General features: G+C 62.5%; 4 protein-coding genes and 1 non-coding gene across 12 annotated transcripts in view; 2 read left to right on the top strand and 3 right to left on the bottom strand.

Annotated features, from left to right (window-relative positions):
* Positions 1–65: 65 nt before the first annotated feature.
* MCRIP2 (MAPK regulated corepressor interacting protein 2) lies at positions 66–6,165 on the bottom strand. Of its 2 annotated transcripts, XM_039477863.2 has the most exons (5): positions 5,731–6,035; positions 5,497–5,626; positions 969–1,096; positions 629–730; positions 66–418 (listed from the first exon to the last, which is right to left on the bottom strand). In XM_039477863.2, exons 1-5 carry the CDS (start codon positions 5,780–5,782, stop codon positions 348–350), a joined length of 483 nt encoding a protein of 160 aa, XP_039333797.2. In that variant the 5' UTR covers positions 5,783–6,035; the 3' UTR covers positions 66–347. The 2 variants fall into 2 exon arrangements, 1 of the variants encoding a protein (XP_039333797.2); XR_012512720.1 differs by lacking the exon at positions 969–1,096 and having other exon boundaries at positions 5,731–6,165.
* An 8,306-nt stretch (positions 6,166–14,471) lies between these two features.
* Positions 14,472–14,542, top strand: TRNAG-CCC (transfer RNA glycine (anticodon CCC)). The gene has a single exon. It is a non-coding gene; the product is annotated as a tRNA-Gly (tRNA).
* Positions 14,543–14,914: 372 nt separating this feature from the next.
* On the top strand, positions 14,915–16,715 carry METTL26 (methyltransferase like 26). 7 transcript variants are annotated; one of them, XR_012512722.1, is made up of 6 exons: positions 14,916–15,196; positions 15,486–15,648; positions 15,810–16,015; positions 16,191–16,258; positions 16,349–16,427; positions 16,502–16,715. XR_012512722.1 is itself a non-coding variant. In XM_003928536.3 (6 exons), exons 1-6 carry the CDS (start codon positions 15,000–15,002, stop codon positions 16,613–16,615), a joined length of 681 nt encoding a protein of 226 aa, XP_003928585.3. In that variant the 5' UTR covers positions 14,919–14,999; the 3' UTR covers positions 16,616–16,715. The 7 variants fall into 7 exon arrangements, 4 of the variants coding, with proteins under 4 accessions (XP_074237927.1, XP_039334356.2, XP_039334355.2 ...); XM_003928536.3 differs by having other exon boundaries at positions 14,919–15,196; positions 15,810–15,869; XR_005581799.2 differs by having other exon boundaries at positions 14,915–15,196; positions 15,810–16,258.
* Positions 16,716–16,720: 5 nt separating this feature from the next.
* WFIKKN1 (WAP, follistatin/kazal, immunoglobulin, kunitz and netrin domain containing 1) lies at positions 16,721–21,208 on the bottom strand. Its single transcript, XM_003928351.4, has 2 exons — positions 19,135–21,208; positions 16,721–18,584 (listed from the first exon to the last, which is right to left on the bottom strand). Exons 1-2 carry the CDS (start codon positions 19,303–19,305, stop codon positions 17,091–17,093), a joined length of 1,665 nt encoding a protein of 554 aa, XP_003928400.2. The 5' UTR covers positions 19,306–21,208; the 3' UTR covers positions 16,721–17,090.
* A 78-nt stretch (positions 21,209–21,286) lies between these two features.
* The window catches only part of RAB40C (RAB40C, member RAS oncogene family), a 37,028-nt gene continuing 32,813 nt past the window's right edge, over positions 21,287–25,501 (bottom strand). The window contains exons 5-7 of the mRNA XM_039477994.2: positions 25,035–25,112; positions 24,455–24,677; positions 21,287–23,214 (exon numbers count right to left, since the gene is read on the bottom strand). Coding sequence (XP_039333928.1) covers positions 22,934–23,214; positions 24,455–24,677; positions 25,035–25,112 — 582 coding nt within the window. The 3' untranslated portion in view covers positions 21,287–22,933. The remainder of the gene's footprint in view (positions 23,215–24,454; positions 24,678–25,034; positions 25,113–25,501) is intronic.

The raw sequence follows: 25,501 nt of genomic DNA on the forward strand, positions 1-25,501 counted from the left end.
GGCTGTGGACTGGAACTGGACACAAGGATCCCCCACACCCTCTGATGTCAAAGCCACTGGAAACAGGCAGTTTCCCCACTTTATTAGCCTGGAGCTCCTCCCTGCCAGCCCCAGGGGCTGGTCGCTGGTTCCTGGGCACAGTGAGCAGGGCTGAGGTCAGACAGGTTCAGGCCCTGGCCATGGCAGCTTGGGACAGCCAGGCCAAAGGGACAACACGTGCAAAAGTCCCAATGCTGGCACTTCAGGTGTGGCCGGCACTCAGCCAGGTGCAGTGGGTGGGCGGGCAGGACGCCATGTTCCTCTCCTGGTGACAGGTTGGCCGTAGCAGCATTTCCTCCCAGCAGCTGCTAGGAACAGCTGGTGATCCTAGCCAGGAACTGCTGCGCCCACCACTCGTCCAGGTCAATGGGCACGAAGTCTGTGGACAGAGAAGGCTGGGCAGTAAGGCTGCCTCCCAGACCGGCCAGCATCTCCCCCCTGGAGCTAACCACAATGTGCTGAGAAGAAGGGGTTTCTGCACAAGAGTCCCCTCCCTCATCCCCTGGGGTGGGACCCTGGCAGAGCCCTGGTCAGGATCAGAGGGGTTGGGGGGGGGTCTTTCCTCAGGGGATGGGGTTGGGGGGCTCACTCTGCAGCCGGGGATTGGGGGTCCTCTCCACGTACTGCACAGGCCTCGGCCCGCCCTCACCGGCTGGGCCACCATCCAGCTGCTGCTGCACCTGCTGCCAGGCTGTGGGAGGAGGGCAGTTGGGCTGAGCCAGGTCCCAAGCACCCCATCGCCCACCCAGGGCCTGATGGTCACCCTGGACTCCAGCCCCACACAGGGCTGGTCACAGGACACAAGGGCAGAGCGCCAAGGTAAAGCACAGCTCCGCAGCGGCTGGGGGTCACCTTGAAGTGGGGCCATCCCGAGTCCATGTTACTGTGACCCAGCAGCCTGGGCCACACCCTGCGGCCCCGCTCGCTACCTTCGGACACAAAGCGGACATTCTCCTCGTGGGCCAGTGTGTAGGTCTCCTGGGTCCCCTCGAGGGATGGGGACGTGGAGGGAGCCCGCCGGCCATTCACACGATTGAACACAAGCCTTGGCCCTGGACTGCAGGAAGGGAGGAGACAGACGTGGTTGGTGCCTGCCCCCGGCCCGGCGCTGCCTGGCAGAACTCAGGAGCAGCCCCGGGCCAGCTCACTGTCCCCAGACCCGGCCAGCCTAGGCACTTCCTGAACCAGAGAGAGCAGCTGCCTGCAGCAGCCGGTGGCTCAGGCCTCTCTCCTGCAGGCCCCCAGCCGTCGGCAGCTCAGCTTACACCTTCACCCCGAGGGAAGCGAGTGACTGTGGGGTGGGGGCCCCGATCTTTGTGTCCCAGACCCGTGGTCGGGCCACACTCAGTGCATGTGCTGCCACCTGCAACCCACCAGCAGCCTCAGTTCTGACCTTGGCCATGACCAGGTCTGTCTGTCCCAACCCCCTACTCTGGGTGCCGTTCTAGGCCACCTTCTTGACCCACAGAAGTGCCTCCTCTCCATGACGTTTCCCTCCGTGGACAAATGCACCTGAACGGGAATGGGGTCCTTTGCCCTTGCCTCTCCCTGGCTCCCCCCAGGCCTCGAGAGCTGAGCACAGAGTGCTGGGATGGACAGCCCACGACGGGGGAGAGTGACTGGACCCTCACCCGCGCCCCACGGGCCCAAGATAAGGGGTGATGCAGAACGAGATGGCTCCTGCGGCGCTACACGCAACGTCTGGCAGGCCCCTGGGCCTGTCCCGGCCAGGCGGCCCCAGGTGGCCAAGCCTTGAGCACACAGAGCCCGGGACAGGGCCATGGAGGGAATGGGGCCCGCACCTACAGCCGGAGGTGGGAGCCGGGAGTCCTGGGCTGTGCCTGCCGCTCCGCCAGGCACTCGCCGTCCCCTGGCGGTCCCGGCTGGCCTGCTTGCCTTCCTGGGCTCAGCTGCCCCGGCGCCGCTCCCGGTTCCTCCTCAGGTGAGAGGGGCACTAAAATAAAGAGGAGCGTCTTGAGGGGCGCAGGGTCCCTCCGGCCCCAGGGCTGGCAGGGTCTGGTGGCTGCAGAGGATCCTACTGGAGATAGGATGGAGGCAGGGGCACCTCCAGGCCTGCCTACTGCCTGAGTTTCTGCACAAACCAGAAGGAATACAGTGTGTCCGTTTGGAAAGCCCCCTTGCCTACAACCCACTCCCATCCCAGAAGGCTGAAAACTCCAAGAAAGCTTGGAAGTTGGATTATCAATGTATAAGAAAAGGAAATTGCCAGGGGCTATGAATTGCAGGGGGGAGGTGGCGGCCCTCGGGCTGAGATGGGCCCCAGGAGGCAGGCACCGCCCCAGGGGCTCTGGTTACATAAGGCCACTGGCTGCTCTCTGGGGTAAAGGGCACCAACCTCTCCCGATTCCAGGAACAGTGCTCCAGGAAAACTTGAGCCCAGGGAGCCAGTGTGGACATCCTCTCCTATCCCCTCCACACCCACCCCTTTTCAGCCCACCAAGTGGGCTCGGGAGAGAATCGACCTGACCATGTCACATGCTGAGTAGCGGCAGCACCAGGAAATCACAGCAAGTCCAGCAAGAGGCCACACCCCTGACCCGGTACAGCCCCAAGCCAGCCCGCTGGCCTGCCCTCACTGGACCCAGACCCCCTGCCTCAGGCGGGCTGCCCCTTCTGGCCCTGTGGGGGTTTATCCCGTTGTCCCTTCCTATGGCAGTCCTCCATGCCCTCCATATGCCCTGCAGGTGGGTGATCACGTGGTCCCATTTCACCTCCTACTTGATGATTCATATTGCCTCAGTGTTTATCTTACTGTCTCTCCCACCAGGAGGAAGAACTTGTCAAAGGCGTATCTGGGCCTGGAGCAGTGGCCCACGCCTATAATCCCAGCACTTTGGGAGGCCGAGGTGTGTGGATCGCCTGAGGTCAGGAGTTCAAGACCAGCCTGGCCAACATGGTGAAACCCTGTCTCTACTAACAATACAAAAATTAGCCAGGCGTGGTGGCAGTACCCAGACCTGTGCCTAGCAGGAACTGGAGCCAGCATACATGGTGGGTGACAAGCCTTGACCCTCCAGATGCACCAGGGGAGATTTGCAGGGACCTCACATCCCACTCCCAAGACCAGTCAGTGAGGGATGAGGAGCAGCAGGAAGTACCAAGGAGAAGAACAGGCATGACAGGCCGGAGCAGGAGCAGAGGCCACACCTGTAATCCCAACACTTCCAGAGGCCAAGGCAAGAGTGCTGCTCGAGCCCAGGAATTGAGTAGTAGCCTGGGCAACACAAGTGAGACCCCTGTCTGCATAAAATTTAAAAATTAGCCAGGTGTGGTGGCGCTGGCCTGTTGTACCAGCTACTCGGGAAGTTGGGAGGTAGGAGGATCGCTTGAGCCTGAGAGGTTAAGGCTGCACTGAGCCATGACTGCATCACTGCACCCACCCTGGGTGACAGAGCAAGACCTTGTCTCAAAAAGAAAAACAAATGAAGTAAAAGGCAAGGAGGTGGGTAGCAGCACAGGGTGGGGCAGGTCAGAGGGAAGGTGGTGGCCCCAAGAAGGTGCAGCAGGGTGGGGGCTTCATGCAGATGCCCTACTGCTGCCAGAAGCTGCCAGCACTGGGGCCTAGGGGTGGAAGGTGGGTGACCCCAAGGAGAGGACAGCACACACCCTGCCCTGCCCAGGGTGCCCCCAGCCCCGCTGCACATGGGGTGAAGCCCCCTCAACCTCCCACATGTCCCACTAGCTGGCTGACAGAGGTCCTCCAATGGAGGCTTTAAGAGACAACAGGCTGGGCGCGGTGGCTCACGCCTGTAATCCCAGCACTTTGGGAAGCTGAGGTGGGCAGATCACAAGGTCAGGAGATTGAGACCATCCTGGCTAACATGGTGAAACCCCGTTTCTACTAAAAGTACAAAAAGCAGGCTGGCGAGGTGGCTCATGGGTAATCTAAGCACTTTGGGAGGCCGAGGCAGGTGGATCACCTGAGGTCAGGAGTAGATGACCAGCCTGACCAACATGGTGAAACCCCCTCTCTACAAAAATTAGATGGACATGGTGGTTCGTGCCTATAATCCCAGCTACTCAGGAGGCTAAGGCAGGAGAATCGCTTGAACCCGGGAGGCAAAGGTTGTAGTGAGCTGAGATCATGCTATTGCACTCCAGCCTTGGCAACGAGATTGAAACTCCAACTCAAAAAAAAAAAAAAAAAAAGAAGAAGAAAAAGAGACAACAGCCAATGGACCTGACATTGCCCACGGGGACCCTAGGGGTCCCTTGAAGAACTCTGGGAAGCGTTTCCATCTTCCCTAACTCCTTGCAACTGTGCCACAGCCTTGCCCCTGCCCTCCCTAGCAGTGGGGCCCTGGAGAGGGAAGGAAGGTGGTTCCTCAAGGTTCAGACAGAGGGTGTCACCCTGGGCCACTCCAGCCTCGTGATCCCTGCCTGCCTGGGGGGACCAGGTGGTGGCTGCACACCTGTGCCTCAGTTTCCTCCTTTGGGAGGCAGAGCGGCAGGGAAGACCAAGCATGATGTCTGAGGAGCGTCCCGGTTGGGACACCTGGGGCCGACTCACCTCCCACTGGAAGGCACTTCTGGTCTAGGCCACTTACCTCACTAGGATGGAGCCCCAGAGAGCCCCACCCCGCTGAAGCCTCAAACACCTGTCCCCACAGGCTTCCACCTGTGCCACCTGAGGCCCAGAAACAAAGATAGGCAGGGGGAAGGCTGAGGGTGGCTCGGCACCCCCCACCTGTTGCTGCCCTGAACTCCTGCACTGAGCTCTCCTCCCGCGGCCCTCCCCAGCACCGCAGGCCAGGGCCCTGCCACCTCCAGGAGCCGCAGCAAAGCAAACAGGCCTGAGGGACCGAACGGCGGAGGCGCTGAGCCAAAGTCACGCGTCTAGCCCCACGGGGCTGTCCAACCTCTGGGTCACGGTCACGGGAGGCCACAGTGGCCGGACTGAGGCTCCTGAGGTCTCCGGACGGCACTGGTTTGGGAAAGGCAGAAGCATCTGCAGGGGAGGAGGCCCCACTGCCCCAGGGTGTCTGGGGTGAAGGGTGGACGAGGGCAGCGGCCCTGCCCGAGGGCAGCATACGCACTTGTCCCCCGCCAAGCTCTGCAAGGACAGAGCCGGGAGACCTTGAGGACCGGCGCCCGGCGCCCTCCGCGAACCGGGGCTCGGGCTCCAGCCGCAGCCCAAGGTCGCCCGAAGCGCTGGCCTTGGCCGCTGCAGGCCCCCGCGCCCCAGGAGCTGGCCGGCTTTCCCCGCGCTGGGGGCCCCGACCCGGCCAGGTGAGGCGGAAGCGCTGTGGGCAGGTCTCGCGTGCCCCCCGCCCCGGCGCGCCCGCCCCGCCCGCAGCACGTGGCCGGGCCGCACCAGCGTTTCACAAGGTCACCCTCCGCGCCAGGGCGGCCGGCGGGGAGGGGAGCGGGGGAGGGAGGGGAGGGGGAAGTGGGGGGAGGCCGGGCCAGGCCGGGCCGGGGGCGCGCGCGTCTCACCTCGACAGGGGCCAGGGTCCCGGCGGCTGCGCGAAGGGCTGCGCCCGCGGGGGCTCCGAGGTCGGCCGTGCGGGCTGCCGGCATTTCAGGAGCTCGCCGAGCCGGCCCTCCACCTGCTGCTGCGTGGGACCTGCGGGCACCGGAGGGCGGTCAGCCCCGGCCCCCGACCCCGACCCCGGCCCCCCACCCTCACCCCGGCCCCCGACCCCGACCCCGGTCCCGGCCCCTGCGCACCTGTGCGGCGCTGCGCGACCAGCTTGCTGGGCCCCTTGGTGATGGTGTACATGGCGCGCCGCTCCCAGACCGCCGCCGGCCCCCGGCCTGATCCGGCCCCCGTGCCCGGGCTCGCACTTAACGGGCGGCGGGCGCTGCGGGCAGGGGGCGGGCCCGCTACACGCCCCCGGCCCTTAAAGGGCCCGCACGGGCTAGGGCCAACCGTGGGACACGCGGCGGAGGCGGCGCTTCGGCCCTCCGGGAAACTGGCAGGCGGGGGCGGAGTCGGCGGCAACCCCGCCCCGGTCCCCGGAGACCAAGGCGGACCCAGCGCCCTGAGGCCCTGGAAGGCCGGTGCTGCCTGGAAGCCAGGTGAGTCCCGGGGCATCGGACTCACGGCTGGCGGAGGGGACCCAAGGGCCCTGACCCAAGGGGTCCTGGGAGCCTCGGGGCCCACTTTTGACAGGCGCTGGAGGAGAACCTGTGCTGGGGGGCTCTGTGCTGGGGGGGGTCCCTGTGCTGGGGGGGGGTCCCTGTGCTGGGAGGGTCCCTGTGCTGGGGGGGGGCTCTGTGCTGGGGGGGTCCCTGCGCTGAGGGGGTCCCTGTGTTGGGGGGCCTCTATGCTGGGGGTCTGCTCTGTGCTTCGGGTCTCTGTACTGAGGTCACTGTGCTGGGGGGGGCGCTGTGCTTGGAGGGGCATCCGTGGGAGCTCTATACTGGGGGACCCTGCTGGGGGGGCTCTGTGCTGGGCTGCTCTGTGCAGGGGCTGGAGGCAAGGGTTTACCAGTCATACATGGGGAGCCTCAGCCAAAGTGTCTGCAGAGGCCTGGGCCAGTGTGAAGGGTCACCCTTGGCTTGGGTCTTGGGGCTGGGTCTAAGTAGAGAAAGAGGCTCGTCCCCCTGGACTTGGGCAGAGACGTGATGCCCTGGGATCTCCCTTCCACCTGGGGGGTCAACCCTGGCTGCACTCTGCCCCCTCCCTGGCTCCCATGCTGAGGAACATCCAGAGGCCACATGTGTGTCTCCGTAGCTCTCGGGGGCTCCTGTACCTGCCCCAGAGACGTAAGAGTGTGGCAGGCCAGGTGTCACTAACACAGGCCTCCATAACAATTGTTTCAGTGCAGAGTCATTTATTTAAATATTAAAAGCTTAAAATGCTGTCCAGGGGCTGGTGGTTCATGCCCGTAATCCCAGCACACTGGGAGGCTGAGGCGTGCAGATCACCTAAGGCCAGGAGTTCAAGACCAGCCTGGCCAACATGGTGAAACCCCATCTCTACCAAAAATACAAAAAAAAAAAAAAAAAAAATTAGCTGTACATGGTGGCAGATGCCTGTAATCCCAGCTACTCGGGAGGCTGAGGCAGAGAATCGCTTGAACCTGAGAGGTGAAGGTTGCAGTGAGCTGAGATCGTGACATTGCACTTCAGCCTGGGTGACAGAGTGAGACTCCATCTAAAAAAAAAAAAAACTTTGGGAGGCTGAGGCGGGTGGATCACGAGGTCGAGAGATCGAGACCATCCTGGTCAACATGGTGAAACCCCGTCTCTACTAAAGATACAAAAAATTAGCTGGGCATGGTGGCGCGTGCCTGTAATCCCAGCTACTCAGGAGGCTGAGGCAGGAGAATTGCCTGAGCCCAGGAGGCGGAGGTTGCGGTGAGCCGAGATCACGCCATTGCACTCCAGCCTGGGTAACAAGAGCGAAACTCCGTCTCAAAAAAAAAAAAAAAAAAAAAAAAAAAAAAATACAAAAGTTATCCAGGTGTAGTGGTGTGTGCCTGTAATCCCACCTACCCATGAGGCTGAGGCAGGAGAATCACTTGAACCCAGGATTCGAGGCTGCAGTGAGCTGAGATCACATCACTGCACTCCAGACTGCGCAAAAGAGCAAGACTCAGTCTCTGAACTAAAAAAAAAAAAAAAAAAAAAAAAAAAAAGCCTGAGGCCAGGCACAGTGGCTCACGCCTGTAATCCCAGCACTTTCGCAGGCTGAGATGGGCAGATCACAAGGAGGTCCGGAGTTCAAGACCAGCCTGACCAACATGGTGAAACCCCATCTCTACTAAAAATACAAAAATGAGCCAGGTGTGGTGGCGCACACCTGTAATCCCAGCTACTCAGGAGGCTGAGGCAGGAGAATCACTTGAACCCAGGAGGCAGAGGCTGCAGTGAGCCCAGACCGTGCCACTGCACTCCAGAATGGGTGACAGAGTGAGAGTCTGTCTCAAAAAGAGAAAAAAAAGCCAGTGCCCTTCTGCAGAGGCTGGGATGTAACAAAAGCCCACCAAGAGTTGTGCCCAGGCCCCTCCTGGGCCCTGAAGCATGACAAGATGATGAAGGAATTCTTAACAGGACGCATTCAGGATTAAACATGTTTACTGGGGGTCTGAAGAAATTTCCCAGTCCTCCACAGACAAGTTTATTGGGGATCCAACGGAACTCCCCAAACCTCTATGATTTAGCAGGAGACAAGATAAGGTAATCACCCCAGCACCTCGACCCATTTAGATTAAGTTTACTGAGGCGGAAGGTCTTTAGGACTCAGACCTTAGTTACAGATGAAAAAAACTTACTCACTTATGTCTTTGGATGAATGCACATTTACACATAGATATACACGTTGGAAGGTACACAACCTCTGGAAAACTTGGCTAGTGATCATTTCCAGGCCTTCTCCCTATAACTGGTCGCAGAAATAAAAGCACTCTTCCACCCCATCTGCATCTTGCTATTGGGCCGTGAGAAATAACAGGCCGACCCTCAGTTTGGTCCAGAAATAAGAGAACTCTGCCTGTCTGTGCAGGTATCAGGGCCTGGGGGTGTCCCAGTGGCCCCCATATCCTCCAAGGAGAGGTCAGGGATACTGTGGCTGAAAACGGGTGGGGGCCAAAGGTAGGTGAGGGGGACCCAGGGTCTTTCTGTCTAAATCCACATGGAGGGGTGGGGGGTGGCTCTTGGTGGTGGGGGGACCAGCCTGAGGAGCCCCCACCCTAAGCACTAGCCCTGCTTCTCCTCCCTCCTGGGAGCTCCAGGCTTACTGGGAGGCCCTCAGGGAAGCTGCTGACCCAGGCGGCCCTTGGCCCTGCACCCATCCTCAGCACCGCTAAAGGGCTGAAGGACCACCCCAGCTGCCTCCTCTGCAGGGCTGGGCTGGGCCTCTGGCCCTGTGAGCAGAGGAGCCATGTCCAAGGAGGCTAGGCCTGAGATGTCCCCTAGGAAGGACTCCTCAGGGACTGACTCTTCTCTGCCTCCCACCCCCAACCCTGCCCCCACCTTCCCCACTCCCCCACTTCCCCCACTCCTGCCTGGCTCTACCCTCCCCCAACCAGTACTCGGCTGTGTGTCCTTCAAGGAAGGCCAGTGTGATCCCCCGTCATCTGTGCAGCCTGTGGCCCGCCCCCGCCTCTCCCGGTGGCCTTCAGCGAAATCACTCACACAGGCCAGGGAGGCAGGACGGGGTGCTGGGGGGCCTGCAGCCTGAGGGCACGTGCTCCTGGCAGCCAGGAGCCGCTGAGTTAGAGTGAGGGCGGTGCTGGGGAGGAAGGCCCCACATGGGGAGGCACACCCCCAGCTCACACAGGCTCCTGAAGGCAGCCCCCACCCTTGAGGCCTGCTGCGGGTGGCAAGGACAAGCTGGACTGGCCCAGAGCCAGCAGCGCTGGCCCTTGCTTCAGCCACTGGTGGTCAAGCCAGGAGACCCAAACACCCAGCCCCAACAATAGGTCACATCTGAGATCAAAGGTTGGGTCCAGGCCAGGCAACACAGTGAAACCTCATCTCTACAAAAAATACAAAAATGAGGCTGGGCGCAGTGGCTCACGCCTGTAATCCCAGCACTTTGGGAGGCCGAGGCGGGTGGATCACAAGGTCAACAGATCAAGACCATCCTGGCCAACATGGTGAAACCACACTCTACTAAAAATACAAAAATTAGCCAGGCGTGGTGGTGTGTACCTGTGTCCCAGCTACTTGGGAGGCTGAGGCAGGAGAATCGCTTGAGACGGGGAGGCAGAGGTTGCAGTGAGCTGAGATCGCGCCACTGCACTCCAGCCTGGTGATTCCATCTCAAAAAAAAAAAAAAAAAAAAAAAAAAGGTGGGTCCAGCAGCCCTCATAAGGGCTCCCAGGGAGGAGCAGTGGGCAAAAAAGGGGCATGGGGAGACCCCCAGGGGTCCTCAGGGCAGCGGGGAGCCAGGAGAGCTTAGAAAGGCGGAACGCTGGTTGTGGGAGCTGGCAGCTGAAGCCCCAGGCACCCGCCGGGGGGGGGCTGTTCTGCCCGAGGGGCTTTCCCGGCCTCACTGCTCCCAGACCCCACCTCCCCCTGAGGGCAGCTGGCAGGGATCCCATGGTTAGAGTGGCATCCACGGGGCCTGGGCAGGGACCCAAGAGGTCAGGCCTGAATGCGCTCTCAGCTCTACTGCAGAAGCTTGGGGCCAGTTCTAGTTGGGCAGGAGCCTTTGCCGGCCCGGCACACGCCGTGGCTCCCGGTGAGGTCAGTGTGCCACCATCTGGTCCTGCCTGCCTTCCCCTGGACAGACAGAGTCTTTGCTAGAAGCCACATGTTGGGTGGCAGGGGAGGGACAGGGCCTGGACAGGCTGGAGGGAAGGGGCCTCTTTCCACATGCAGGGTCCTCATAGACCCCAATCATCCTAATAAAGTACTTTGTTCCTTGAAAAAGGCTCTAGTTATAATACTAAGATTTTTGTAACAAGTCAACAAAGCTTAGGTTTTTAGTGATCCTCAATCCATTTTCCAGATCTAAAACGCAGGCCCTGACCCACTCAGCCCTGAAGACAGGTTTCTTCAAGGCTCTGGCTCAGGTTCTGCCAATGGAGGGGGTGACCACTGGCCCCCCAACAAAGGCTCTGGCTGGAGTCTGCTGTCCAGTTTCTGGCCCCAGATCCAGTGGTAGCCCCCCAAAATCCATCCGCCTGGAACTTCAGAATGCAACCTTATTTGGAATAAGTTTTTGCAAATATAATCTAGGCAAGGATTTTGAGATGAAATCACCTGGGGCCTGGCCTGGTGGCTCACGACTGTAATCCCAGCATTTTGGGAGGCTGATGCGGGTGGATCACCTGAGGTCAGGAGTTCCAGACCAGCCTGGCCACGTGGTGAAACCCTGTCTCTACTAAAAATACAAAAATTAGCCAGGCATGGTGGCACACCTGTAATCCCAGCTACTTGGGAGGCTGAGGCAGGAGAATCCCTTGAACCTGGGAGGCGGAGGTTGCTGTGAGCCCAGACTGTGCCACTGCTCTCCAGCCTCGATGACAGAGCGAGACTCCATCTCAAAATAAATAAATAAATCATCTGGGATGAGGGTGGGTCCTAAATCCAATTACAGGTACCCTCGCAAGACAAAGGAGAAGGCGGTTTGGGCACACACACAGAGAGAGGAGAACGGAAGACTGGAGTGGTGTGGTCATGAGTGCAGGGTCACCTGGGGCCACCAGAGGCTGGAAGAGGCCAGCACTTTCCTGCAGGACCTTTGGAGGGAGTTGACCCCTGTGTCTTGTGTTTTTGGTCTCCAGAACTGTGAGAAAATATATTCGTTTTAAGCCACCAAGCTCTGGGGTCATTTCCTGCAGTAGCCACAGAAACTCAGAAGCAAGGGAAGTGGAGTGGGTGTGAGGATGGAACGGGGCTACAGGGTGCTTAGGAAGGAAGCTCAGGACCCCAGGGGGTGGGGTCCAGAGAATGGGGCACGTGGCACTGGACCCCAGGAGAGGAGCTGGACCCTGCTGTTGGACCTGAATGTCACTGACCTGGATTCCCGGGACAGCCGTGGGCGAGTGTGAGGACGGGTGGGGAGGGCTGGGCCCCCCAGGCCCCCTGTGGCTGAGGAGGCTGAGGATCTAAGGCACAACGGGATTCGCCCTTCCTTAGGCACTCCCATCACCTTCTGTAGGCCAGACTGCAAGATGGATGGGGGAGGCGCGCTCCTGGAGGGGGAGGCGCAGGGAGGGGTCCCTCCCTTCCCAGGAGGGTGCATCCAGCCACTGGGTGTGAGTGCCAGGGCCGGCGGGCACTGCTGTGTGGGCAGGCCCGGGACTCCGTCGCTCCCAGCCTGGAATCCAGGAGAGGCGCTCGGGGCACTGGTGTTTTATTGTGTAGATGAACACACCCTAGAAAAGGGGGCCTGTGTCACGGCCCTTTCCACCAGCGGAAGGTAAGTCCCTCGAGAGGGGCTTTGGGGAGCCAAATTCAGTCTCAGGAGAGGCTGATGTCGGGTCCAGCCCCGCAGGGTCTCGTGGGTGCTCTTTTGTGTGCAGAGATGACAGACCGCAGGGAAGAAAGACACAAGACACAGAGATAAGAGAAGAACTCAGCTGAGCGGGGAACCACTGCTACCAAGACCAGGCGTCCAACAGTGGCCCCCAGGCCTGAACACGGTGATATTTACTGTATAACAGGCAGGGGGGCAGGGCTGGAGAGTGACTCATCTGGCCTGACTGGTAAGGTCAAGTTGATCACATACTGACAATACGGGGAGCCTGTGGGTACAGTTCAGGGGCCTTGTGGGTACAGTGCAGGGGGTCGTGTGGGTACAGTACAGAGGGCCCCTCCCTCAGGCACTCGCTGCAAGGAGGGGAGGCACACACGTCAGTATCTTTCTATGCACTTATCAGAGAGATCAAAGGCTTTTAGGATTCCTTTATTCTTACTTCTAACAATTTACAAGGGCGCATCAGGTGGGAAGGTGGAACATGAAGGTGGACAAGGATGGTGACCGTCGGAGCACAGCTCCACGGAGAGGTGTTTAAGCCCCTAGATGTCTGCGGACCGGCCTGGCTAGTGTCAGACCTTCCTCGAGAGCCAGATGAAGCAGAGTGTTCTGTGAACTCCCTAGTGAAAGGGAAACTCCCCTTCACGGCCTGCTAAGTAACAGGCGCCCTCCCAGGCACTGGAACTACCGCAAGGCTCTCACTCTTGCCTCCTGATCACTTCTCACAATGTCCCTTCAGTTCCTAATTATATTTCACCTGATTATTTCTATATTATAAGGCTAAAAGTGTTCCTACACTGTAATACTAAGGCAAAGGTTAATAATAGAGAATAATAATGTAGTAAGAGTATATAATTGATTATGTGATTGTATCTAAGTCTAATTGGTTTTGTCACTGCTATAACTAAATAATCAGTTATTTATTATGCTGGAAGAGATTGTGCCTTTGGTCTTTTGCCATGGCAACTTTCTTCCCACAGGCTGAGGCTGATTCTGCAGCTCTGACCTCAGCTACCGAGGGAGACAACACCAGCAGTGGCAGGAGCTGGAGGACCCTTCCAGGGATCCATGTTTGTCATCCTGCGGGGGTCCCAGACCCCTGCCAGCCACTGACACACATCCACGGCTTCCCAGAGAGTGCTCACATGCACCCACTGCAGCGAAGGCCTCTGTTCAGACACATCCATTCTGGCTGCTGCTCCCCCAGGCTCTGAGCTCGGGGGGTGCCGAGGGCAGGTGTGGCCCAGCCAGCATGCAGCCCCAAGTCATGAGCCTGCAGTCAGGCTGCAGGTCAGGCGACACTAAACATGCCATGCGCTGGGCACTGTGGGCAGCTCCTCAAGGCAACTCGAGAGAGACTAATCTCGGGCTCCTCTTTCCTGTGCCTGGGGAAGCCCAGGTGAAGCCTGGGTGGGGAGAGATGCCTCGACCCTAGGAGAACCCCTGGTCATCACAGGTCGTCCTCCTGGGGCTCCCCTCGAGGTGGCGGGTAGGGGGCAAAGTGCTCAGGCCACAGGAGGAGGGATAGAGACAGCCAGTCAGGTGAGGAAAGGGTGGACTTAGACCAGAGAGCCTGCTGCAGGGCCTGGCCAGTCACCACCTCACTGGCCACCAACATCCCCTGGCAGGGCTGCCCCTGACCCATGACTCCCCAGTTTCCACTCCCAGACTGGCAGACCATAAGCCACCCTCCTGCCCTGAGCCACATAACTGGCCCTCCCTGGTCTGCCCCCCTCCAACCACTTCGCTCTGGCCAGAACAATGTCGAGCACTGGGTTCCCATTGGTGAACAACGGTCCCGCACAGGCGCTAAGCCCATCCTGACCGCGGAGCCATGCGCCGGGCACTTTCCGCAGCGGGGCCCAGCTCTGAGGCTTGGACCCCAACCCTCGGGCGCACACAAATCGCGTTCTCTGACTTGACTGCGGGGTCACCGACCGACCCCTCACACTATCCGTGGCCCCGAGCTGGTGCTGTCACCCAGTGTTACAGAGAAACCGTGGGGAATCGTTGGTGCCCATCCCGCAGACCGCCTAGTTCCTGCAGGCTGGGACCGCCCCCTGCCGCAACCCCGCCCTGGCCCCGCCCCAAGTCGGCCATCCCCACCCACGTCTCGCCCCACCCCGTAGCCCCGCTTTCTCTAGGAGGTGGCCCGACAGGGCCCCGCCCCCCTAGTAACCCCGCCCCGCCCGACAGGGCCCCGCCCCTCTGGCAACCCCGCCCTAACCCTGGCCCCAACCCTGGCCCCGACCCGGCCCCTTCCCGACAGGGCCCCGCTCCCATCCGCTCACGAAGGCCGACGGTTTCCTAGGCTCAGGCCCGAATCGAAGGTGTCCGCCAGCCCGCGTCCCTCCGTTCGCTCCTTCTCCTCGGGCACTGGAGGGCACCGCGAGACTCCCACCGCGCGGCCTCACCGGCTAGGTCCTACGCGGTCGCCGGCTCCTTTGCGTCGCCCCCGGCTCTGGTGGTGGCGCATGCGCGGAGGGCTTTCTCATTACAGTCTTGACTGCTCGCGCGGGACGGGTGCTCGGCAGCGCCGCTGGTGTAGTGGTATCATGCAAGATTCCCATTCTTGCGACCCGGGTTCGATTCCCGGGCGGCGCAGGTTCCTTTTGCGTTTTTTCCCCCCATCTAAAAAAACAAACTCTCGCCAACGCCAGAGATTTTAAAAGAAGAGAAAACCGGAAACCAAGTGAAGGCGCCCAGTCCGGCGCAGAGCTGACACACGTTTCAGAGAGTGACAGGTTCCCTGAAAACTTTGGATGGCCATGGGCTACAGGGTACCTTGGCTAAGGCGCCTGTAAGCCAGCAAGCCAAGTTCGCTGTCCGGGCCCTGGTCGCGGCCGCCACCCACCGCTTAGCCGCTCCTCACCGTGCCTCTGCCCGCCGCAGACCCCTTACCGGGGGGCGCGCCTGCTCCTGGGAGTTGTAGTTTATCAGCTCTCGACGCGCCCGCCCCGCGGCATCCGGACTACAGCTCCCGACGTGCCCCGCGGCAGCCCAGCCGCCGCTCCCGGCGTACCGCGCGCTAGGTCCGCGGCGGGGAGGAGTGGCTGCCGCGATGCTGGTGGCGGCGGCCGCGGAGCGGAACAAGGAGCCCATCCTGCACGTGCTGCGGCAGTACCTGGACCCGGCCCAGCGCGGCGTCCGCGTACTCGAGGTGGCTTCGGGCTCCGGCCAGCACGCGGCGCACTTCGCTCGGGCCTTCCCCCTGGCGGAGTGGCAGCCGTCGGACGTGGACCAGCGCTGCCTGGACAGGTGCAGCGCCCGGGGCGCCCCGAGAGCCTCCCTTGCGGCCACTCCGATTGGTGCGGCGGGCCCGGGCTCCGAGGGTGCGGGATGGGAGCCTGGGGGTGCCCGCGGGGCAGACCCCAGCTGTGCGGTCCCCGCGGCTGCGGAAGTGAGTAGGCCTCGGGGTCCCCCTTCCCGGCTGCTTTGGGTCTCCGCCCCGCAACGTGACACCCAGCCTCCCCTAAGAAAGCCCGTGCGGTGTCGGAAAGGCGGGTGGGCAGGACTCGGCCCGCACCCAGGCTCTCCCCTCCCGCAGCATCGCGGCCACCACGCAAGCCCAGGGTCTGACCAACGTGAAGGCCCCGCTGCACCTGGACGTGACGTGGAGCTGGGAGCAATGGGGAGGGATCCTGCCCAAGTCGCTGGACCTGCTGCTCTGCATCAACATGGTCCACATTAGCCCCCTGCGCTGCACGGAGGTCTGTGGGCCCCACCCCCCGCAAGGGTCTCTGCCCAGGTACCCCTGACCCTGCGTCGGGGATGCCAGATTCACCCCCATGACAGTCGGGTGAGGGTCTCCAGCCTCAGGGACTGGTTTTGGGGGCAGCGCCTCACTGCCATCCTGTCCCCTACTCCCCAGGGGCTATTCAGAGCAGCAGGACACCTGCTCAAACCCAAGGGCCTGCTCATCACCTACGGGGTGAGTGTGCCTGCCCAGGGTGGGCCTCGCCCTCACAGTCACAGCTGCTCTCTCCTGCCCTACTCAGATTCCTCCCTCCTGGACTCCCTGCCCCCACCGGCCACCAGCATGGCCTCCCCTCCACTTCCACTCTGCACCCCTCCCAGGTCAGCTGCCTGTCTCCCTGCCCCCTTGCCCACCAGCCTGGCCTTGGCTGCCTCCCTCTTGGGGACAGGGAGGGGGTGCCCATTTCCTTCTCCAGACCCCAGCCTGCGAGTGTGTCCCGGGCTCACTGGGAAATAGCCGGCCTCGGTCCAGCAGGCTGTGTCCCCTTCACCACAGCCCTATGCCATCCATGGGAAGATCTCTCCCCAGAGCAACGTGGACTTTGACCTTATGCTGAGATGCAGGTCAGAGCTGGTGGCCGCGGGTCCGGCTCAGGGGGCAGGCACGCTGGGTGGCATCCCCCAGGTCATGACTGCGTCTCCCCCGTTGCGCAGGAACCCGGAGTGGGGGCTTCGGGACACAGCCCTCCTGGAGGACCTGGGACAGGCCAGTGGCCTGTTCCTGGAGAGGATGGTAGGTGGGGAAGTGGGGGCCCAGGCGGCCTCTCTGGGGATTAAGGATTGTCCTCCAGCAAAGTGTTTCTCCAGGTGGACATGCCAGCCAACAACAAGTGTCTGATCTTCCGGAAAAACGAATCCCCCTCCCTCACCCCTCATACCTGCATCCCCGCTGCCAGAGGCTCTGTGGGGCACAAACCCTAACTCCCTAAGCCGGGTCTTGTGGGCAGCAGCCCCACCTAGTCTGTGCTCTCAGCTGGTAGCTGAAGGGTCCAGCCTGCTCAGAATAAAGTTCGTCCCGCTGCTGGGTTGCCGGTGTCCACCCTGCCTTCTCCTAGGAGTACCTCGTGAGGGCGAGTGGGAGACGGGGTTTCCTCCGGGGTCAAGGGCCTGGGACATCCTGGTCCTTGCTGCTGGAGCTCGGGCAGTGGGCGTGGGGTTGGGATGGCTGCTGAGGCAGGATGGAGCTGGTTGAAGGATGCAGGAGTGGGCTGGTGCTCCCCGGTGACCTGGTACCAAAGCCCCAGTGGGTGGCAAGGCCTCAGCTGGAAACTGGCTGGGGATGGGGCACTCGGAAGGGTGGGGGCCGTCCGACCAGCAGCAGCAAGCCAGGAGGTCTGGGGTGCGGGCAGTGCATTTATTCACCAGGACATCGGGCGGTGAAGGCCCGTTGTGGGGGCTAGTCCTGGAAGCGGTTGAGCAGCTCACAGGCCTGCTTCTCCAGAAGCTCCACGATCTTCTTGACACGCTTCTCGCTGGCAGCGCGGACGTAGCTGCCGGCGTCTAGCACAGCCACGCCGTCGCGCACCTCGCCCATGATGACCAGCGGCTCGTCGCCTGCTGTCATGTTGGGGCAGGGGCAGGCCCAGTCCATGCCGCTCAGTGTCACCTCCAGGTACTTGGTGCCCAAGAACTTGAGGCCCATCTTGTCATCCTTGAGCACGTCCTCCAGCGCCACGCGGGCGATGCCACCGGCCGCCTCGGGCTCCTCCAGCACCTCCGTGAGCCGCCCCACGATGGCGAAGTCGCTGCGGCACAGGCTCAGCGCCAGCTTGCTCCGGAGGCGGCAGGCGCGGCAGGGCGGCGTGCGGGGCACGGGGCAGGCGTCCTCACAGCTCTCGCGGCTGTGGAAGTTGTTGCTGTTGCCGTCACAGCCGCCGTACACGAAGGGGTGGCAGTGCCGCAGCAGCGGGCTGTAGGCCCAGCGCGGCTCCCAGCCCTGGCAGGGGCCCTGCACGGCAGGCAGCACACAGGCGTCGCCAGGGCCGTGGGCACAGGCCTGCTGGCATGCCTCGTAGGTCTCGAAGCCCCGGGCCACCCCATCACAGCTACCGGCAGGGAAGGTCATACAGCCACCCCGCTGCGGGTCAAAGTGCCAGAGGACCAGGTGTGGGGAGGCAGGGGAGGGGGAGGCGGGGCCTGTGCAGGTCTGCATGTCTGGCAGGCACTCAGTGGGGGCTGGGACACTGGGGGCCCTGTCCCTGGCCGGCTCTCGCTGGACCACAGAAAGCGGGAAGTCGGCCCGCAGCAGGCCTGCGGCGTTGCGCGCGGTGCAGGTGTACAGGCCGGCGTCTTCGGGCCGCGCGTTGTAGAGCACCAGCTGCCCGATGCTGGTGACCACCACGTTGCCGTACATCTGGTCGGGACGCATGATCAGGTTCTCCCGCTGGTGACTCTGCTTCTCCCAGGTCACGGCAGGCGGCGGGCGGCCGCTGACGTCGCAGTGAAGGCTGGCCGTGCCCCCCACCTGCACCGCCTGCGGGGAGGGACTGCTGTACAGGGCGGGAGGCATGGGTGCGGCCCCCGGCGTGGGGCGGGCGGTGGTCTCCGGCGGCCCTGGGCTGCTGGACGGCCAGCTGAGCACGTGCTTACAGGGCACCACGTGCAGGTGCAGGCCCCGCAGGCAGGCCTCGGCATCCATGTAGCAGCGGTTGTAGTAGGTGAGGCCGTCCGAGGCGCAGGTGAAGCTGGGCTCCTTCTCACAGCGGTCGCGGCAGCGGCACACCGGCTGCCCGTCCCAGATGTCACAGTCGGAACCCTGCTGTGGGCACACAAAGCCCTCGCAGGAGGCCGCCGTGGTCGCGGGCGCAGCTGGGCTGTCCGGGAGGCGCGCTGCCACGCAGCTCTGCAGTCCACACACGTTGGTGCAGCACTTCTCAGCGGCCGCACAGTCCTGGGGATGGGGGACACTTAGGTGGGAGCCCCGACGCCCTCTGGCCCCTGTGTGGGGAGGCTCCTGCTCTGTGGCTGCCGCCAGGGCCACCTCCGGGGGACTCAGTGTCCTTTCCATCCCGTGGGAGGAGCCGCGGCGCCAGAGGCGCCACGTTGCTTCACCTTCCAGAATCCTCACACCCCCAAGCAAGTTCCATTATTGTTTACATTGCACAGAGGAGGAAACTGAGGCCCAAGGGGGGGCGCACAGTGCTCGGGGCCACCCAGCAGGCGGTGCAGGCCAGGACAAAGGCTGATATGGGCTGCAGCACCCCACCAGTGTCTGCACTGGTCCCGGACGGGAGGAGAGGTAATGACGAGGCTGGTGGCTAGAGGAGGCTGGTGGCCAGGGTGAAGGGGAGGCATGTGGGGTGTGTGAGAGCTGGCGTGGGGGGGGGCCTTATTCCTAAGGCAAATGAGGGCAGCAATGGGGATGTCTCTGGGCCTGTCTGGTGGGGTCTCTCCCAGGCTGGCTGCCCCAAGCCCCGGGACCCCAGCCCGACTGTGCTCACCTGGTCCCTGCTGCACTCACGCTCACAGGTGCTCTGGGCGTCCACCCACAGGTTGGGGCTGAGCTGGTTGGGGCACACGCCCGGGTGGCCCCCCGGCCCTGGCAGCAAGCCGGCCCCCGAGGTCAGCTGGAGGAGGAGCAGGAGAGGCAGGAGTGGCCGTGGGGTGGGCATGGGGGCCGCCGAGCCAGGGGGCAGGGGGGTGTGGCCACCAGCCCCTCCTCGGGCTCCTCTGAGCCCAGCGTCCTGCAGGCATCCACCCTCCGTGCCTGTGGTTGGCGCCCCCGCAAGGACCCCCGGGGCTCCCTTTCACCCGAGGCGGAAGCCTGCAGCAGACGCTTGGCCTCACGCCCCTGCTGGGTCTCCCAGGTTCTCAGAGGCCGTCAGTGCCGTACTGGCTCCTCTCCAGCTTTAGCCTGGCCCCTGTGTCTGAACCGTGTGGGGGCTCCCAGGCCCCGGTCAGCACAGGGTAGAGGGGAGGAGGTTGGGGAGGAGCCAGAGGCCCAGGAGCACAGAGCCACTGGCCATGAGGGTCACCAGGGGCGGAGAAGGGCTGGCTCTGGCCGGAGAGGGGGAGGGGAGGGGACCCTGTAATCTGAGCCCCTTCCTATACACCCAGGACTGGGATCAGTCTCCTTGACGACCCTCCGGAGGGTGGGGGCAGGGCCAGCAATCCCAGCTTTTGTCCCTGACGCCCTCTGGACCCCAGGCTCCTGTGCTGCGGGGGTGGCAGGCACAGGACCTCCCTGCCGAGTGTGGCTGACCACAGCCTGGGTCCCTCAAGGCAGGTCCAGGCTGGCAATGGTCACGTGTGTCTGGGTCAGGCCGAGGGCTCCACTCCGCTCCTGTGAGGTTTCTTCCTCCACGGCTCTGTTAGGGGCACAGGGGCCTGCAGGACTCCCAGCGCAGCCCGCCTCCTCTGCTCTGCCACCCCTGGTGGGGTGGGGCCTGACACGACAGGACTGCATTCCCAGATACTCCATCCCTGAAACCCGGCTGAGGGCTTGGGGCTCAGGCCTGTCCACAAAGCGGGGCAGGTGCAGCAGGAAGAGTTTGCCTCCCACAAACACAAGAGCACCCCCACACGCTGACGCTGGAGCTTCAGCCCACGCACTGCACAGCACGTAGCTCGGCGTGGGACGGCGCCACCCGAAGGAAGGCCAAGTCCAAGGGCGTCTGCAGCTGAAAAGAGCAAGAGTCCTGGGGCACCGGAGCCTAGCCTGCCGCAGTTCCCACCTCCACCCCCCACCAGCGGGCACACATCCCCCCAAGGCTGGCTCCTCCTCATCGGGAGGGCAGGGGGCCAGCCTGACTGGTGCAGCAGGACAAAGGGCCGCCTGGAATCTGCCCTTCCAAACCCTCTGTGGCTGCAGAGGCCTGGGGGCCCAGGGGGTGGCTTTCTCTGAGACCTGATTGAAAATGTCCGACAACCCTGCGCCTGACCTCTGACCCGTGAGGCAGGGTAATAGGAGCCTGGTCTGGTCAGAATGAGTCCCATACAGCCTCCAGGCGCCACAGTCCCTGCTCTACAAGGGTATCTGGGGTGGACCCTGACAGCGTGGGGGTGGGTCAGCTGGGCCAGATCTGAAACAGCGCTCCCTGTTGGGGCTGCCAGGGAGGGGTTACGGCCCAATGTTCCCCCCGGAACAGCACAGGTAGGTGCCTGAGCCAGAGGCTGTGGTCCCTGTCCTGACTGGAGTGTCCCGTTCCGGGTCAGCTGTGACCTCTGGGGTGTCCACCCACCCCTGGGCCGGGCACGGCAGGCAGCCCAGCGTGCAGGCGGCTCTTTTGCTGAGGGGGCCGAATGACTGCAGGGCCTGGCCTTTGGGGTCCCTGCTGCTGTTGGGGACAGTCTGCCCCAGGCTGCTGCTGGGGGCTGTGAGGGAGGGCTCAGCACAACCCAGCTGGGGACCGGACCACCAGGAAGTGCACAACGGCTGTGACCAGGCCCGGCCGCTCTAGCCCAGCTCCAGCCCTCACTTCGAGGTGAACCCAACTAACAGCTGTAGGTCGGCCGTCAGCGGAGGGAACAGAAGCAAAGCAAAGGCCAGGGGTCAGTTTGCCAGGTACAAAGCAGCACCGGCCCCTGGTATGGGGCACCGCCCCTGCCAAGACCCACTCCCCCATACACAGAACACAGTGTGGGGACCACTGCTGAATCTGACATTTACTGTACAAAGAACGAAGGGTTGGGAAAGAACAGGAACGGTGCGAGTGTCTAACAGCAGTGAGGGTAGTGTTGATACCGTGAATGGCGGCCCGTCTAGGTCTCGTTCATGATCCCAAACGCAGGTCCTGCTGGCAGAACAGGACGGGGTAGGGGGGCCAGGACAGGATCAGGAGGCCAGGGTTCCCTTACTCATCTGGCAGCTCACACAGGCCCTGGCCCGCATCTTCCTGGAATGGGCCATGCGGCTTCAAGTTCACTAGTGCCCAGTACACCCTCCATGGGGCCATCTTGGGAAGCATGCGCCGTGCAGTCCCAGCCGAGGGGATCCTGGGCCCCCGGAGGGCTCCTTCTTCGTGCTAGCCATGCCATGCCGTGCGGCCTGAGGGCAGGAGGTAGAGGTGAGCACCAGTGCGGCGGTGTCTGCAGGGGTGGGGAGGGCAGTCCCAGGCAACTGCAACCCTGCAGAGGGGCCACTGGGGCCAGGTGTGGCAGAAGCACTGGGCGGAGGAGCAGCCAATGGCTTCAGAAGAGCAGTGGCCGGCCCTGTGTGCCTCGGGCTCGGCAGCAGCGCCGGGCTGGTGGGGCTTTGAGGAGGGGCCTGGCATCCTGAGGCCCCGACATGGACATGGCCAAGGCAGTTCCAGGCGTGTCCCTAAGAAGCAGGTCAGGATGGTCCCGACGCCGGGTGACCTCCCAGGAGAGCAGCAGCTATGGGGACACCAGAGCCAGCGACAAAAGCTGCCGAGAACAGGAGACTGCACTCGGGTGCAGGGGTCCAGATGCCGCCAGAGGCAGGCGGGCTGCGGCCGGTCAAGTATTCATACGTCCACAGATAGCTCTGCACTCTCCAGGGTGGGAGAGAGGCTGATCTGAGTTTTGAGTGGTAAACGTCCCCAAAGGTGTCACATCAAAGGTTCTCAGCCCCATGTAGGAAGAAGGGATTTGGGGAGCAAAAACAGTGTGCACCTCACTTCTCCCCTCTCCTGAGTGTTGCTTGGGCTCTGACCACAGGACCACACCCTCCATCCACTGCCAGCACGGAGACTGCTGAGGTCGGAGTGGCCCATGGGAGCCAGGGCCGCGGTCACCCAAGCTTCCAGAGGGAGCACTGACCCGTCTGGTCCGCCAGCCTCTGAGCAGCCCTGCCATTCACAGTGCGTGGATTCACAGGGCGACTCCTTCCCATTGCTGTCACAAATCCCCTCCCGAGGCGTCCCGAGTGCGTCCCCATGGCTGGTGTGGCCACGAAGTCACCAGTGCACCACAGGGACACACACAGGCTTCCCTGAAGGCCCCTTAAAAATGTACAAAAAGGGTGGAGTGTTCTGTATATAAATAAGAAAGGCAAGTCAGGCTCTCCACCGGCTGAGCTCAGGCAGTCGGAGAGGCCCAGCTTGTTTGAGACCAAGATTCCCAGAAGCACCAGCAGCCCAGCCGCGGACCCTCCTCCCACCTGCCATACGGGCTCCGTGCGTGCTCCGCCCCACACCCGGCTCAGGTGTGGGGAAAGCCTAGTGCTTCCGAGGCAGCTCTGTGGCCAGTCTTCACGCAGGCAGCACTGGCCCGGCGTCCCTGCGGGAGTGTCCACCCCGAGCCCTCCCGGCATCTGCACAGGCGGCCCGCCCATCTCTGCTAGGAGATCTTGCAGTTGCTCCGTGAGCAGTTCTGCGGGGGGCTCTGGGGCGGGCGGATGGACTTGGACCTCTTGAGGCTGTTGCCCTTGCTGCCACCGCCCCCAGCCCCACCGGCCAGGGAGTAGGAGCGGCCGTGCATCATGACTGCGTTCATGCCGTTGGCCATGGAGAAGGACTTGAGGTGGCTCTTGATGGTGACGGGCAGTGGAAGCTTGTCGATGAGGTGCACGGGGGTGCAGGAGACGATGGCCCGGCAGCAGAGGTCCTGCAAGCTGAACACTGCAGGGCAGGGGGAGCGTCAGACCACGGGGCTGTGGTGGGGAGTTCACCCAAGGGATGACTAGAGGTGTCCCCAGGACTGGGCTCCTGGAGCACCCAGACACACGCACCTCTCTGCCCAGCACAGATGTGTTCCTGCCTTGCTCGCTAAAGCCAGGCGTGCTGGGGGTGCTGCTGTGGGGTTTCCAGAGGCTGCTCTGCCCGGCCCCTGGCCTGGACCCTGCAGCTCCCAGTGTGAGGGCCGTGTGAGCTGACCCTTCAAGCCAAGCTGCTCTGGAGCCTCTTCAGTACCTCTGGTTGGGTTCTGAATCAATCTAGCTTGACTGTGGCCAGCTCAAGTCTGCAGAGCTGGGGAGAGGAGCTCTGTAGGGATGGGGCCTGGGTTATGATGGCCCAGGGTACAACTAGGCTCTTCATGGCTCCCCGTTTCCTCTTTCTGTTTTTGGAGCCATGCTCTCACTCTTTGGTCCAGACTGGAGTGGAGTGGTACGATCTCGGCTCACCGCAACCTCCACCTCCAGGGTTCAAGCAATTCTCCTACCTCAGCCTCCCAAGTAGCTGGAACTACAGGCGTGCGCCACCATGCATGCCCAGTTCATTTTTGCATTTTTAGTAGAGATGGGGTTTTGCCATGTTGGCCACGCTGGTCTTGAACCCCTGACCTCAGGTGATCCACCTGCATGGCCTCCCAATGTGCTGGGAAGACAGGCGTGAGCCACAGAGCCCGGCCGGAGCTTCCTCTTAAGAGGGACACTAACACTGTCAGCCACCCTCTCTCTGCCCAGCAGCGAACCCTTTGGGGAAGCCTCACAAGAACAGCAGTACCACCTCCCTGAGGGGCTTTTCTGGGGCCTCTAAGCAAGGACATGGCCTGCCAGAAAAGCAGACGAAACAACACAAAGCTGCAGGCATGGCCCCTGTACTCCTCTGAAGGGAGGATACCAGCCCCAGCACCAGGGAAGGAGCGTGAACGCACTGCCTGCACCAGCAATGCCAGGACCTCACAGGCACAGCAAAGTGTGGCGGCCACTGAGGCACCCTGAGGGAGGTGACCAGCTGGTTCCGTGCCCGCTGGCGCTGCCGCCTCTGTCCCACGGCTGCTCTTACCAAGTCACTGCCCTGCCACCAGCCAGCTCCCTACTGCGTGTGGCCAAGGGACCTGCCTGAACCTCACTCACGGGGCCTCACTGCCCGCCCGCCCCCACCAGCCTCCGCAGCCCGGGGCTCCCCGCCCACCCACCTCGGTTGGGCCTCCAGATCTTCTCCATGCCGTGCCGCATGAGCACGATACGGGACAGCTCCGTGAAGGACTCAATGACATTGAAGTTGCACAGGGGGCTGACTTCAAAGAAGGTCATGCAGTTCTTCTCTGCGTAGGCGCGGGCCTGCTCCGTCGGGACTTGGCGCTTGAAGGCCAGGTGCAGCCGGTTTCCAACCAAGATCCGGGGCACTCCAGGTGCATGCTGGGGGCACAGAACTCAGCAGAGGCACGAACGCAGGGCGCCACCCACCCCTCAGCCGTGGCAGGGCCCTCACTGTTGGGACAGATGGGGTGGGGGCCGTGGGAGGTCGGAGGGGGGCAGAGCCCAGAGCTCAGACCCCACAGTACAGGACTTACGGGTGGCCCCAGAGCCCCTGGCCGGTGCCCAGCCGTCGAGTGCACAGTGACCAGCATGCACAGGCACAGGCCGTGGGACAGTGAAGGGCTCAGAGCTGGGGCCACAGGAGGGGCAGCAGGTGTGAATACAGAGCCTACCTGGGGCCCAGGCACCTCCATCCAGCCTGCCTTCCCCAGGAGGGCTCCCCCAACCCAGGCCTACCTCGTCAATCTCCTTGATCCAGCGGTCAATGCCATCAAAGGACCAGCGGTTGGTAATGTCATACACCAGGAGGATCCCCTGCAACAGAGACTTGGGGGATCACCAGGGGTGCAGGGGTCACCGAGACACATGGCCAGCCCAGGCCCAGGGATGCTCAACGTGCAGAGGACATGGTTCCCGGGCAGGGCCAAGGATGCTTAGGACCTGGTGGTTGGGCAGACAGGTGGTGCCCTCCACGCAGCCCTGCCTCCCACCCTGCCCTCACCCGGCAAGGACAGCAGCAGAAGGGTGCACGCCTTCCATGGTGTCATCAATGCTGCTTCCCCTCCCTCCCTGGAGGCATCAGCCTGGGCAGGCAGATGAGGGGTCCTGGTGGCTGGGGGACGTGAGGCCTGGAGCTGCAGCTGTGGAAGCTAAGTGTCCCCTCGGACAGTCCATCAGTGAACTCCCCCGGGGGGTACTCAGGA

This window comes from Saimiri boliviensis, chromosome 12, assembly GCF_048565385.1.
Source record: "Saimiri boliviensis isolate mSaiBol1 chromosome 12, mSaiBol1.pri, whole genome shotgun sequence".
Taxonomy (NCBI): Eukaryota; Metazoa; Chordata; class Mammalia; order Primates; family Cebidae; genus Saimiri; species Saimiri boliviensis.

Bases quoted from the DNA above. Each gene is read 5' to 3' on its own strand.
- WFIKKN1 (XM_003928351.4), bottom strand. From the start codon at position 19,305: ATGCCCACCCCACGGCCACTCCTGCCTCTCCTGCTCCTCCTCCAGCTG. The intron at 18,585-19,134 runs GTGAGCACAGTC...CCCCATCCCCAG, and splicing joins GTGAGTGCAGCAGGGACCAG to GACTGTGCGGCCGCTGAGAA.
- MCRIP2 (XM_039477863.2), bottom strand. From the start codon at position 5,782: ATGTACACCATCACCAAGGGGCCCAGCAAGCTGGTCGCGCAGCGCCGC. The intron at 5,627-5,730 runs GTGCGCAGGGGC...CGGTGCCCGCAG, and splicing joins GGTCGCGCAGCGCCGCACAG to GTCCCACGCAGCAGCAGGTG. The intron at 419-628 runs GTGAGCCCCCCA...CTCTGTCCACAG, and splicing joins CCCCAATCCCCGGCTGCAGA to ACTTCGTGCCCATTGACCTG.
- METTL26 (XM_003928536.3), top strand. From the start codon at position 15,000: ATGCTGGTGGCGGCGGCCGCGGAGCGGAACAAGGAGCCCATCCTGCAC. The intron at 15,197-15,485 runs GTGCAGCGCCCG...CCCCTCCCGCAG, and splicing joins GACCAGCGCTGCCTGGACAG to CATCGCGGCCACCACGCAAG. The intron at 15,649-15,809 runs GTCTGTGGGCCC...CCTACTCCCCAG, and splicing joins GCCCCCTGCGCTGCACGGAG to GGGCTATTCAGAGCAGCAGG.